Genomic DNA, 15,559 nt, shown 5'->3' with positions numbered 1-15,559 from the left:
CTAATCTAGTCCTCACTAGCAAGTTTCAAATAATTTCACTGGAGTTACCGTTATTATTTTTCACTTGATCAATACCGAATTCAATCTAATTGGATGGGAATATACTGTAGGCTACGTTGCATGTAACGCACCACTACAAGACGACTCGACAGATTCGGCCGCATTCTGCATTCATTTGCGGTAAATAATTGCAGCTTGATGGCGGTAACGTTAGCACTAGTAGTATGGACGGTGACATGATTGAAAATGAAGAAAACAGAGATCCCAGAGATTAGGCAGACAAGCAGCAAGACATTCCCAATCATCCCTGGCCTTATCTGAGAGAGATGTTTGAGATAGGCTAGGAGGCATCAAGTATGACTCCTGGCCAATGTGCTGTGTAACTCTAAAAGTATGGGGAACTTCTTAATTAATCTATGTTTAGTAATTCATATTGTATCCTTTATTTTCTTTCTATATTTGAGCACACACACATACATGTAGATTCCTTTAAATGTTAAGGGGACGATTAAAAAAGAGAAACTGGATCTGTGAATTCTCACAGAATCACAATTGAATTCATATCTTGCTACTCAGTCAGAATCTTATTAAGCTGGAGTCCCAGTCTCTGTCACAATAATCATATATGTGATGTTTGGCAGACATCCATTTAAAATGTAGACAATGGCATATAAAGAGCCTGGTTTTTATGTCCACTGAAGTTTCTCATCTTGCACTCTAGTAACGTGTGTGGTCCAGGTAGCTTTGCATAAAAAGTGGTTGTCATTCGCAAGACTACTTTTACTTTTATACTTTAAGTACATTTCAAAGCCTGTACTTTGTTACTTTTACTTAAGTAAAGAAGTTAAATCAGTACTTCTACTTTTACCAGAGTATTTTTTAACACAAGTATCTGTACTTCTACTTAAGTACAGGAAGTGAGTACTTTTGCCATCTCTGCCTATACTCAGCATCTTTTAAAACATTAAAGAAATGTACTACTAATCCTTTTGTTAAAAACACTATTGTTGTTTGGCATGGAGTACAAAAAATGCTGGATGACTCTCCAAGGTTGTCCTGTTTCTCCCCAATCTGGGGTAATGAACACTTGGCCCCGGCTAAGAACGACATGGGTTTTAAAACATGGTGGAACAAGGGCATAGTGAAATTACAGGATGTATATGAGGATTATACTCTAATGTCATTCAATGAGTTAAAGGCAAAGTTTGATATACCACAGAAACACTTCTTTAAGTATTTACAACTTAGAAGTTTTATTCTGGCACATTTAAATAATTCAGTGATACAACCCCCATTCTCTGTCTTAGAAACACATGTTACAAAAAACTGTTTTGGTAAGAGACTGGTCTCCCAGTTTTATAACTTGTTGGTTGAAAACCATAAGGAAAACTCTGATGGTAAAAGACAGGAGTGGGTACGTGACTTACAACAAAATATTTCACTTGCTGAATGGAGTAAAATATGTTTAAAGACACACACTCAAACCATCAACACTCGATTGAGAATGATACAATTTAATTGGACAATGTGGACATACATCTCCCTTGTACAATTAAATAAATTTGATCCTAATATACTTGATCTATGTTATAAGTGTAATACTCACCAGGGTACGTTATGTCACTGCTTATGGATGTGTAAAGAGATTAAAAAATGTTGGAGATCAGTGTTAAAGTATATATCTCAGATCACAACTTCCCCTGTACCTTTTTGCTCTAAGTTATGTATTTTAGGCATTTATTCAGATGATTGTACTTTATCTTGTAAGGAAAGAAAAATGGTTGACCTTTGCTTACTACAGGCCAAACGCTGTATAGCCTTATGTTGGAAGAATGTTGGGTGCCCGTCTTTTAACCACTGGTTAAGTAACCTAACCTCGAGTTTTGCTCTTGAGAAATTGACCTATATTGTTAGAAAGAGGACTTCTGAATTTTATAATATTTGGAAGATGTTTCTGGAACTGTTAAGGAGGGGAGATATGGGGGAGTGGGAGAATAAGATGATGGAAAATGTCTGAATTGTGTTTGGGAATGTACGCTGTAATCTACATCAAGATTTATTTATTTTTATTTTTATTCTCTTTAATTTTTATTTTATTATTATTATTTTCTTTTTTAAATTTATTTATTTATTTTATTTTTTATTTTTTGCTATCTTTATTTATTTGTTCGCATATTTTGGTCCTTTCAGTATTATTGTTTTACTTATTGTTTTCACTTCTGCCATATGTTCATGATGTTGTAAGTGTTAGATGTACTAAAACAAAAAAGCAATAAAAATATGTTTAAAAAATATATATATATATTATTAATTCGATGGAGTCTAATCTCCAAAAGACTTTGTACATTTTATATTACAGTTGTTCAATAAATATTTTTGCATATCTGCAAACAAAGTCTCTCCTGATTGAATACTCAAGTAGAAGTATAGATACTAGGGTTTAAAAAGACTTCTATAGAAGGCAAGGCAAGGCAAGGCAGCTTTATTTATATAGCACATTTCCGCAACATGGCAATTCAAGGTGCTTTACATAAAACATGAAAGAGCAGTTATAAAACAATTAAAAACAATTTAAAAGACAAGAATACATTTTACAGTGCAGTATAAGAATTTAAAGAACTGAGAGATAAAATACGCGAATAAAGAACAGTTAAAACAGTTAAACATATAAAAGCAGATAAAATAGGTTAATTGAAAAAAGGACCAATATGTCAGACATCTCAAGCAGTTCGGTCCATATCTCTGGTTCATCTCAGTCGTCACCACAAGGCTTAGTTCTTTTCTTCGGCAAACCTTGCAAAACCCGGAACGGTCTTCAGACCGTCTCTAATAGTCAGGAAACGTGCAAGTTTCGTAGACTATTTATTTTATTCTTAATTTAATAGTTTCTCAGACTATTTCTGTTCAATTGTAATTGTTTTGGTCTTCAGACCCTTTTGTTAGTTATCAAACTAACTTTGTTGACAGTCCACAGCCTGTCTCTTCTGTAATCTATTGTCACACCCGTATCAAAGAAATAATCAGAAATATGTCCGTTACTGCTCGCAGTTCGGTCCATATCTCTGGTTCATCTCACCAACAATGGGTCCAGATGCTTCACATGGAGGATACATTCCCCATAGTTACAGAAGCTTTAGTTCTTTTTCAATGCAGTCGTCACCACAGAAGTTGAAGTATCAACTCAAGCTATGTAAGAAAAAAGTAAAAAGTAATGTAAAAATGCCTTTAAGGATAAAAGCTTAGCCCACCCCACGGGCCCATATTTTTATTTTTATTATTACATATACACATACATATATATATATATATATATACATGCATATATACATATGTATATATATAATATATATATAATATATATATATATAAACACACACACACACATAGACACACTTTTACACCGTTTAGCTGTCAGCATTATAACCGTGTTTACTCCAGCTGCTAGCTAATGCTAGGCTAACGTTACCTGCTGCCAAGTGTAACGTAAATGCCCCGTGCCGTGATATTTCAGTTCCCTCTAACGTCCGTTTTCGGAGCATCAGAGAGAAGCGCAGGTATAATTAGTGGCACCTAAATAAGGCACTGAAATCCGCTTTGCTATCATAGACAGTATATAAGGTTTCTATTCGGTCCGGTAGATAACGGTCGTCTGTGCAGGTGCGATGGATCGCGTTCAAACCAATAGGGTGTCGGAATGGTATATGTTTATACTTCTCATCCAACCACAATCACAGTCACTCTCTCCGGATGGTGCGATTTATCTGGATAGGTTTTTTTTGTGTGTTTTTGAATGATGATGAGCCGGAATGAAAACAAGCCGAACTGAAATCGGAGTAACAAGGCTATTTTTAAAATGTAGGAGTAGAAAGTACCGATAATTGTGTGAAAATGTAAGGAGTAGAAGTAAAAAGTATGCCGTAAAATAATTACTGCAGTAAAATATAGATACCCAAAATTTCTACTTAGGTAAAGTAACAAAGTATTTGTACTTCGTTACTTGACACCTCTGACTGCAGCTGCAAAACTCTGTGGAGAGAGAGTTGATTGCGATATATGATCTCAGTGCTAGATGGGAGAAATTCCTACACATTGGACCTTTAAAGAATAAAATGGCAACAGTTCTAAGTGTTCAAACCCTACCTCATTTACACTTTGAGAACTCAGCAGAATAACATCCAGCTGAACTAAACGTCATTGTGACAAAATGGGAAAAGTAGCTTGATATCCACAGTGAAATGGTCTAAATACTGTATACTTGTATTTGAGTAGAGCTAATATACAGATTTATTTTAGTGGTAGGCTACTCAATTGAATTACTGTGAATTACACTGGTATTTCTCCTGAAGACTTCTTCCACCTCTGCTTATTTGTTTTTCATACAATTCACTATCTGCAAAGTATCAAGAAAGATGTCTGTCAGTTACAGTAGTTTATTAAAGAGTCCAATTGTCCTTGAGGAATGAAGGAAGTTAGATGTACATCCTTACTGCTGATGTTAAACACACAAGTTTAAATAAAATGCCCTCAGCTAAAAGCAGAACGAAAAGCTGCCTCCCGTTTCCCGTCGGACCTTAATGAGTGTGACAGCCAGTGGAAGTAAACAAGGCTGCTGGCCGTAGCGTTAGCTGCATGCTGCTGTTGAATGAGCTGGAAGACGGTATTGTAGTCGTAGAGCAGATGGTTCTTTCAGTTGGAACTAAGCAACAATGTCTTCAGTTGAGTGTTTGAGAGAGTTTGTCACCGAGCGACTAACTAATCTGCAAACTTTCCCTTAAATAAACATTACCAGCTAATGCTAGCACTAGCTAGTTTGGTTGGCAAGGTGCTACCGAATTCTGAACAAAACATACTTTTTCGGAAACAAAAACTGTTAATGTACACAGTGCCATGGTTAGCATCGCTAAGCATGTATTTTCATTTCTTGTGCCCACCATCAGATGGTGCTGCCAAAACACAGGTCTTTCCAATAATTTTAATGATGGTGCGGTGGGGACCGCAGTGGGGAAGACGGAAAAGAAAAACGCGGCGGGCATTGGTGAAAAGTTGAGACCGACTCGACTTTGAGAGAAATGCTACCCCGCATCACGCTGCCGTGGCCTATCATGTAAGCGGAGATCAGACTTGTCAGTCCGTTTTGAGGCAGTGTGAGAACAGGAAACATCACTGCCTCTATCACTGCTACAAGAAAGTTTAGAAACACTATGAGGGTAAAAAAAGAAACCCAAGCACTGAACTGCCGAGGAGTTTGTGTAGCAGCTGACTGTTTGCCAAACAACGAAGCACAGCCCGTCCTCTTTCTTTCTCTGTGAAATGAAGCTGCATTGTGCGGTCTAGTCTAAAGGCAGCCTAAGCCTCTGTCCTGATTGACAGGTGGCTGTGTAGCCATGCCCTAATTCATCCCTGCTTTATCGTCCATTTCTAAATAAATAGGACCATAATTTACTAAATTAACATCATGCTGCTCTATTGAAGAAGACTTGAAACTAACGAGAACATGAACTCATTATGAAAAGGTTGTAAAATAAGTGAGAAGTAGGGTAATTTTCTCTTATACTCTTATTGATCAGACTTTTTTTGGAGCCAGTGGAGTCACCCCCTGCTTAAAATTAGATAGAATGCAGCTTTAATGAGCTCCAGCATTGGCTTCACTTTTTAGCCCCCCCGAAGCTCCATTCATTATTTTTAGTCTATGGTCTCAAGAAAAAGAGAACAAGTGTTCTGTTCTTTTCTCAAATAACAGTAGTATCCTATTTCCTTTGTTGTCTGTGCCTCCAGAGCTCCCACAGCAACATGTCTGTAAGGAGGAGGAGGTTCTCTCTGACCAGCAGCTCAACATGCCAGTTATAACCTCTGTGGTATCAGAAGCAAACAGTGACCACCAGCTCCTCTCTCACAACTCTCATGAAGCTGAGAGCCAAGATCAGAAAGGAGGCAAGCATGGAGACTCAGGATCAACTAGAAATGCAGAGCCAGAACCAAAGAAGAGACGACGCAAGAGCAGAAGTCACAGTAACAACGTAGACAACACTAACTTGTCAGAGATTCACCCTAATACTCAAACAGGTAAAAAGTCTTTCATATGTGACACATGTGGGAAAGACTTTATGTATAATTCATTATTGCAGCAACACCTGACAGTCGACACTGGCGAGAAACCTTACTCTTGCAAAACGTGGAAAAGTGTGGCTAAATAATAACTTGTTGGTCCACATGAGAACCCATACAGGAGAGAAGCTGTATTCTTGCAAAACATGTGGAAAAGATTTCCAACGTAAACATCACCTGGAAAATCACATGAGAACTCACACAGGTGAGAAGCCATATTCCTGCAAAACATGTGGAAAAGATTTCAAACGTAAGGATGCTTTTAACATCCATATGAGAACCCACACAGGAGAGAAGCTGTACATTTGCAAGAGTTGTGGGAAAAGATTCTGTAACACTTCACCATTAATAAGGCATATGAGAATTCACACAGATGAGAAGCCATATGTTTGCAAAACATGTGGAAAAGAGTTTGGGCAAAATAGTAACTTGTTGGTCCACATGAGAAGAGGCCACACAGGTCAGAAGCCATACGTTTGCAAGATCTGCAGGAAAAGATTCTGTGTCTCTTCAGCTTTAAAAAAAGCACGAGAACGCACACAGGTGAAAAGTGATTTTCTTGCAAAACATTGAAAAGGTTTTGGACAAAAATAGTGTCTTGTTGGTCCATGTGAGAAGAGATGTCAATCACTTACTGTAAAGTTTCCCTACGTATAACTATTACTTCTGTTATTAACAGTATTTTTTGAAACATTTGTAATCTCCCAAATCAAGGACAAATGTGAGTTTTACAGTGAGTTGACAGTAGTGGCTGTTAAACAATAATGTGAACTTCATGGTTGTTGGTTTTGCCAAATGTTCATCTCTCCCATGTAGTGAAAATAGGACAAGGGGTCATAAATCCAAAACTATTTTGTTTTTAATTAAAGAAAAATCTATACAAAGGTATAAACATCTATACAAATGTATACACAATAATCATCAGTAATGTGGATATAACGACTAAGTGGGTAAAGGTAAATAATAGAATAGTTACAACAGTCTGGTAAGTTCAGAAAATGACATCACTTTACTGTAATGCAGCCTTTAAAACCAGGAAGAGACAACACTCATGCCATATTACGATATCCAAAATCTAAGACGATATCTAGTCTCATAACACGATATCGATATAATATCGATATATTGCCCAGCTCTAGTTAAACCCATAGACTGTTAATTATATTAATATAAACAGACCCTAATGTTCACAGCCCAGACTAGCAGCTAGTTTCTACAGACCTATGTAGCCAATATGAGCTAATTAGAATGTATGTGAATTAATTTAGCCAGTCTCCTACATACGTTGTCCTGGCAGGAGTGGGCAATTCATTTTCCCAAGGGGCCACATGAGAATCAGGGACTGATCAGGGCCGGACCAATAGGCTAAACTTAATTCTGATGTCGGTGCACACTCTGACTCAGTAAAGTCATTTTTTAGCTGATTTACAGCTGATTTACGTCTGCTAACGTCTCCCGCTCAGTTCGCCCCTCGCCGACACATCCATGGGTCCGACGGTATGACGCATTGCAGTTCTTCTTCTACTTCTTTTTAATTGCGATGTGCAACCAGAGAAGAAGAAGCTGCATACGTTCGCGCAAAAATAAAGAATGCTGGTGCATTATGTGCATTACATACAGTCTATGATCTGGTGTAGTCATTCCGGGCACGATTTTTTTTCTTCCCTTCGTTTTTTTTTTTTACTCAGTAACGGATGGGATTTGTAATGCACGTCTGTGCTGATTGGCTATCACCTGGGACACAGCCAATAAACCAGAGACATGCCCACCAAACCAGAGAAAACAGAACTCAACGTCCATTGCACACGTTGCACACCGTTCCTAGGAAACATGTCGTTCAACCAGGCAACAAGGTGCACACCGATTTGAGATTGAAGATAGGTTTTACATTTCTGAGTGACTGACTTCAGTTTTTATTACAGTATAAGAATGGTTAAGTTCTTTTTGGCTATTTGTATACACTAGCTTTTGTGTCTGACATGATTCTTGCGAAATGTTTTGCATATTTGTTTGATAAATGACAAAATTGCAAGAGAAAGATCATCATAATCATCAGTGTGTCTTTGACCAGTGGTAGGAAAGATAATGCTCTGTGATCCATCCCATGTACCCTTGGTAAATGTAGATTCTGACCAGCAGAAGGCAGGAGTTCAGTTTTTCTATGGGCTCACAGGAATCCTAGCTTTTTATCAGTGGAACTCAATTTAATTACAGTGATCCATTGACTCACTTTAGATTCTTCAGGACCCTTATGTTTGATACAGTATCCTAGCTCATTATACTTGTAATTCTTGTAAAATAAAAAAGAAATACAAGTCTCCTTAGATATAATTTGTAATATCCGTTCTAGTAGGTGTCAGGTTTACATGGACTTTTCAGTTGGTTTTCATGGACTTTCAAGGTTTTCATGGACTTTCCCATTCATTGTCCCCAGCACTCACTCCTCTCAGCAGTTCACTACTGATTACACGCACCTGCACTGCATTACGCCTCATCATCAGTTCACCACCTGCATCTCATCAGTGACCACCTTCTTAAGCAGCACAGGCACACTCACTCTTTGAGTCTTACGTTTGTTCACGACACTCTGACTTGCTCTTGCATTCCTAGTTTATTCCAAGTACTTACTTACCTGTTGTTTAGCATCCTGTTGTCTGCTGCTGCTCTGAGCATTACCTCGTCTCCTGCCGGTATCCTGCCTGTTCATACTACTCTCTGTTGGATCATTGTGAATAAAGCTCACTGCACTAACTCCAGTCTGACTCCTGCTCCTTCCGTGCGTGACAGAAGACTCGACCACAACAAAATGGACATGGATGAGGACGCCCTGGAGGATCATCTCTTCAACCAGAATGGAGACACTCTGGAGGACTTTGTTACGGTTTATCTAGATTACTATCGGAATGAGGCCTGGGAGGAGGACTTCTTGAAATATCAGTTCTGGAGCGGGTTAGATGACCCACTTGCTCGGATGCTGCTACTCGAGGACCTTAAACTACCGTTTAGAGAGTTTCTGGACCGAGCCCTTTGGGTTTGTGGTTCCTCCCTCACGGTAGCCCTTGCCAATCCAGAGCCAGCCGATCCGGTGCCAAAGTCCTCACCTCAGGCCCACTTCAGCAGGGAGCCATTCGACTGCCCAGTCGGACAGGAGCCAGAAAGCGTCTGCCCAGTCGACCAGAAGCCAGAGAATGCTCACAGCGACTGCTCACCGCGACTGCCCAGTCGGACCAGAGCCAGCAAGCGTCTGCCCAGTCGACCAGAAGCCAGAGAATGCTCACAGCGACTGCCCAGCTGAGACTGCTCATCGCGACTGCCTAGTCGGACAGGGGCCAGCAAGCTGCTGCCCAGTCGACCAGAAGCTAGAGGCTTTGCCGGTCTCCGGCGCCCTAGGGACTTTGTCGGCGGTCCGGCCGACTCCTGCGCCCCGGGTTTTGTCGGCAGACCATCCTACCTCTGCTCCTGATACCCTGTCGGAAGAGTTGCTGGTTCCTGTTACCTCGTTGGCAGCTAGCAGCTTTCCTGAGTCCCAGCTAGCTAGCAGCTTTCCTGAGTCCCAGCTAGCTAGCATTCCCCCTGACTCTAGGCTAGTTAGCAGTTCCCCTGATTCCAGTGTCCCCAAGTCTTCTTGTGTCCCAGAGCTACCTAGTGTCCCCGAGCTCCCCGAGCTCTCTAGTGTCCCTAGTGTTCCAGAGTCCTCTAATGTCTCCAGTGTCCCCGAGCTCTCCAGTGTCCCCAAGCCTTCTTGTGTCCCCGAGCTCTTTAGTGTCCCAGAGTTCCTAGAGTCCTGGCCGTGCAGCGGCCCCCCTGAGTCTAAGCTAGCTAGCATCTTTCCTGAGCCCCAGCTAGCTAGCATCCTTCTGAAGCCCTCATTGCCGGCCCCGTCCGGCTCGAAGCCCTCATCGCCGGTACAGCCCGGCTCAAAGCCCTCATTGCCTGTCCTGGACATGATCCCCGGGGAGTCTCCCCAAGAATTTTTTTTTGGGGGGGGCAGTACGCCTACCGTGTCGGCGGGCCCTCCACGGTCCCCTGGACCGCCATGGCTGCCAGAGGGGTCGTCTCCGCCATTGCCGCCAGAGGGGTCGTCTCCGCCATGGCCGCCCGAGGGTCAGCCAGCTCCGCCGTTGCCACGCCTCCAGCCAGCTCCGCCCAGGTCTTGGGGGACAGCCTGGAGTCCGTCCGCATTCGCCCTGTCCCACTCCTGTCCCGGACTCCAGGCTGACCGCCCTCCCTCCCGTGTTTTCCTTTCTACGGCGCGGGTCGCGCCTTGTGGGGGGGGTAAATGTCAGGTTTACATGGACTTTTCAGTTGGTTTTCATGGACTTTCAAGGTTTTCATGGACTTTCTGTTTGTGTTTCCCATTCACTGTCCCCAGCACTCACTCCTCTCAGCAGTTCACTACTGATTACACGCACCTGCACTGCATTACGCCTCATCATCAGTTCACCACCTGCATCTCATCAGTAACCACCTTCTTAAGCAGCACAGGCACACTCACTCTTTGAGTCTTACGTTTGTTCACGACACTCTGACTTGCTCTTGCATTCCTAGTTTATTCAAAGTACTTACTTACCTGTTTAGCATCCTGTTGTCTGCTGCTGCTCTGAGCATTACCTAGTCTCCTGCCGGTATCCTGCCTGTTGATACTACTCTCTGTTGGATCTTTGTGAATAAAGCTCACTGCACTTACTCCAATCTGACTCCTGCTCCTTCCGTGCGTGACAGTAGGATTGTGCACATCTTACAAAGAACTAAATTATTGTTTTATAAGGGGATAAAAATTCTTTTTATTTTAATTTTAAAGATTTTTTGGAGGCATTTTAGGCCTTTATTTGTATAGGACAGCTTAGATTTGAAAGGGAAGAGAAAAGGGAATGACCTGCAGCAAAGAGACGCAGGTTGGAGTCAAACCCGCGGCCACTGCTTTGAGGAGTAAACCTCTATACGTGGTCACCCGCTCTACCAAGTGAGCTAACCAGGTGCCCATTTGTATAGGATTTGTTTTTTTAAAGGATCGCTATCCAAACATTTATTGGAACAAACAAAATGTATTTCCGATTGGACTGTGAAAAGCCTAAGGGCGCTGACACACCAGGCCGATTATCGGCCGTGGGACAGTCTGGCGAGGTCAGTGACGCAAATCTGTTCGGTGTGTCCTGTGCCGTCGTCAGTCTGGGGAGCTGTCGGCGTTCATTTTGGCCGACCTGACATGTTCAGTCGCCGGCAGGGCAGTCGGGACTCACTTGGAAATGACGAGCTGGATGAGGTGACTAGAGTCTCTCTGACCTTTGTTGATCTGAAATGAAGACAGATTCAGCAACTGCACGGCCTATTTCTCTCTTCAAATGTTTTCAGAAACATGTTTCAGTGAACAATTTTAGTACAATATGAGATCGTATTCTGAACGGCCGCCATGACAGTCTGGCTTTGAATTTCCGGAGAAAACAAACCCATGTGACGCTTTCGTCCAATCAATTTCTTGGGCAACAATACAGATTAGCGCCGCCTGCTGTTATAGAGATGTATTACGTCTCATCTCCTCTCGTCTTTTTGGTCTGTTCTGTGGCAGTTTTTTGGACCTCAGGGACGTGATCATATCGACGGGGTTTTCTGTCAACGGTCGGCCGTTGGCTAAATGTGTCTACACCTTAAAAGAAAAGATCTGGCACTTTTACTGTCAGACCAGAATCAGTGTGACACCCAGTGGAAGCAAACAACAGCACTGCCCGTAGCATTAGTTAGGTAGTTAGGTCTGCGCAGAATCGATCACCAGTGATCGCCGCCCAATGCATGCCGGTTAGATTTGTGTCCGACTTGATCCCGACTTGTTCTGACATCATGCACACATGGGCAATGAACACCTCATGAGATCAAGCGGCCGCAGTTCTGAGAAGCAGGCAGCGCAGTTGCTTGTTAGAACAGCTGTTCTAACAGCCGATTGGTTCAGAATCGATTCAACATGACGTTTTATATCAACTTTTTATTAATTTTGAATTGGAGGGATTTGAACTGCTATTTGTCTGATTTAAAGGCTTATTCTGTACAAACCACATTTAGAAGTCAGAGAGACTAAATCTGTTCAGATTACGGATCATCTACAGTGTGTTGTTAATAAAAAACGGCAGCAGATCGCATATATAGGCCTGTACCAAAACGACACAGAGTGTTAGTTACTATATAAATTATAACTATTAAAATATAATGTAAGCAAATTTAATGTGGGGAAAGTAACAGGACATGAGGATGTCCTTCTCTGTGGCCATTAACATGGACGTTTCCAGGTGTTCCTGAGAATTTAAATGACTATCCCCTATCAATTTTGTCTGTGAAGATTTCACAAACAACCACCAGGTCTTTGCCAGTTCCACAATAGTAAACGCAAATATAAAATATGAAAGTGTACGCTAGGATTTTTTTGGTTAAACTTTTGGTTACATTTGGTGAATTATTTAGCCCCCTTCCCTGATGCCATTATTTCATGTTAAACTGTTGTTGGAAGCAGGAAGAGAAACCCTCCCCCTGACTGCTGGTTTTATTAAGAAGTAGCAGCTGCAGTTCCACCAAGCTGCCACTGAGTGTCGCTGTCTGACCGCTCTGTAACGGCCGTTCAGGGAACTGCTGAAGGAGAGAAGAGGAAAACACAGTTTAGATACAAAGACTACTACAATAACACGATAACTTTAATTATTTGTACACGTGTTCCTCATAGGTGTTTATGTGATAAAAGGGCCGACTATCTCACGTTAATTTAAGCAGAAATAGCCCGTTCTCTCTTTGATTCTCTGAGGAAAAGCTGATTCACTAATTTTCAATTGGAACACATTAGTGAAAAACGTTCACAACTCGAAAAATATGACTGGGTATATGAATCCAGTTTGAACATTATGGTCTACTGCCGAAATGAGCAGATGTTACACAAACAAGTTTAAATAAAACGCCATCAGCTAAAAGCAGAAAGAAAAGCTTCCTCCCATTTCCCGTCGGACCTTAATGAGTGTGACAGCCAGCGGAAGTAAACAAGGCTGCTGGCCGTGTCGTTTTTGTCAGTACCCGATCCGTTCCACCGGCACGATCCGTTCTGTGCATGCGCAAGATGTTCACGCATGCGCTGTGGTACGAGGATTTACGACACTACCCAATCTGTTCCCACGCTAGCCTCCAGCTAACGTTAGTTTAGCTAATAGCTTATTCGGCGGACCGCTAGGTGATTATAGGGGTCTGCCGTTAGCCTCTAGTGGGAAGCTAACGTTAGTTTAGCTAACGGTTAATTTGGCTAACCGCTAGCTGATTGTAGCGGTCTGCCGTTAGCCTCCACAGTTAAGCTCATATCTGTGAGTTAAGCTAATGTTAGTTTAGCTAACAGCTAATTCGGCTAACTGCTAGCTGAGACAGCATGTAAACTTTAAAAGACCCTCAAAATAAAACTTGAAAATAAACGTTAACATATATAACAGCTGTTACGTCAGTTCTACTTGTGCTCATTTAAAATACAATCACTCAATACTTGTCTTTATTGTTATTACTGTAAAGTCTCAATTTAGCTGTAGCCTGCTTTTCCCATTATGTTTGACTTAACGTTATTTTAGACTGAATCTAGCTGTCCGTTCTGCCTGCACGATCCGTTCTGCTTACGCGTTATTTTAGACTGAAGGCTGTCGTCTAGCGGTTAGCCGAATTAGCTGTTAGCTATCCCGTTGGAGGCTAGCGTGGAACAGATTGGGCAAGTCGTAAAACGGTATTATCATCTGCGCATACGTCATGGCATACGTGTCATCTTGCACATGCGCAGAACGGATCGTGCCGGTGGAACGGATCGGTTACTGACAGCGTTATGGTGCGTTCTTTTTTTCTTGTAATCGCGACTAGTAGCTCGAGTGTGACGTCACATCCGTGTCGAAAAACGAATAACCGCGGGGTTGTTGTGTTCTTTTTGTCACACAATACTACGAGTCGGAGAAAAGATGGATTTTTGTAACATTTTTAGTAACATTTAAGATTCTATTCACCCAGTTATTGACATATTACACAAATATATCTCACAGTTTGATACATGAAAATTACGTTTTGATTAACGTTAACGTTAGGCTACTGCTCTGCTTTCTGCTCAAGACTCGGCTTAAAGCCATCGTTGTCATATAGCAACCGAGCGTCTCTAGCCAATTTCAGCTGCACAAGCTCCAAAATAACTAATCTAGGCGATACGCTAAGAGTTAAAGCGATAGAATCCCTATAGGTAGCAGTATACAGCGCTATGTTTAACTAAAAATCTCCTAATAAGACTGTAGCGACATGCCTATAGGTAGCAGGTACAAGCGCTATGTTTAACTCCTAATAAGACTGTAGCGACATGCCAGATATAGGTAGCAGTATACAGCACTATGTTTAACTCCTAATAAGACTGTAGAGACATGCCTATAGGTAGCAGTATACAGCGCGCTATGTACGCGACTTCTTCATTTGGTTACAACAAAGACAAAAGTGCTTAAAATTGTAGAAAACCACAATGTTTACTACGGTGATGCACGACGTAGCCATCTTTGAAAGTGAACCTCGGGGTCCTCTGAGTTCAGACGACTTGACGAAGTCGTATACACGACCTCAGGGCGCTTCTTTTGCAACTTCCGGTTCGTTAACTCCGGAAAACGACTCGTAGATCGACTTCGGTGGACAAAAAGAACTATTTGAATCCTGGTTATATATGTTAAATATATTATTTAACATTTTTTTTATTGTTTTATTTACACAGGATAGGTGAGTTTAACCGCTACTATTTGAATCATGGTTATATATGTTACACAGGATAGGTGAGTTTAACCGCTACTATTTGAATCACGGTTAGAACCACAGATGTCTACGGAGTCCCTGTTGTGCCAACAAGTGATAACTGTCTGCAGGAGCGCCCTGTGCCCTGATTAGAACCATCCTCCTACCTTGGAAATGACTTGGTTTGATGAGTGAGGCTTATATTTGATAGATTATAGCCCACCCACAACCTCTTAACTGTTGATAATTTACCTTTTTAAATGAGCAGTACAACCCATAAAATGCACTTTTCCACTTTTCAAAAAGTGATTCCAGCTCCTACCTTGTGTTTGAAAGGTTGTTCTGTCTCACAATGAGCTGATTTAATGATGTTGAGAAAAGTGATAATATAATGCCCTCCTGGCTACAAGCCTTTGTTGTGTAGAACACTGAATCCCAACCAAGGGTTAGTTACGCTGTTGCCAGGGGGGTTGTGGAAAGATCAGAGAGAAGGTTAAATAATTTGATCATTTAAATTATGATGATTTGATAGAATATTCCAGCTGTGACATGTACACAATAGAGAGTGCAGTTATGTAGGAGTGAATGAAGACTAAAAAGCAAGCGAGCACAGAAGTTTAGCTAAAAATAATGAATAAATTGTAGAAATAAATAGCTTGTAATAAGTAGTACCAAAGAGTTGTAATGAGTAGCT

At 41.4% G+C, this 15,559-nt stretch overlaps 1 protein-coding gene across 1 annotated transcript in view; it reads left to right on the top strand.

The window, feature by feature from the left end:
• Positions 1-15,559, top strand: part of LOC120561114 — a 146,227-nt gene that overhangs the window by 121,286 nt on the left and 9,382 nt on the right. Inside the window, exon 16 of the mRNA XM_039804064.1 lies at positions 5,776-6,063. Within this exon, the coding sequence (XP_039659998.1) occupies positions 5,776-6,063 (288 nt within the window). The remainder of the gene's footprint in view (positions 1-5,775; positions 6,064-15,559) is intronic.

This window comes from Perca fluviatilis, chromosome 6, assembly GCF_010015445.1.
Source record: "Perca fluviatilis chromosome 6, GENO_Pfluv_1.0, whole genome shotgun sequence".
In the NCBI taxonomy this organism is placed as follows: domain Eukaryota; kingdom Metazoa; phylum Chordata; class Actinopteri; order Perciformes; family Percidae; genus Perca; species Perca fluviatilis.
The sequence above is the reverse complement of the archived record's forward strand: the minus strand, read 5'-3'. Positions and strand labels throughout refer to the sequence as shown.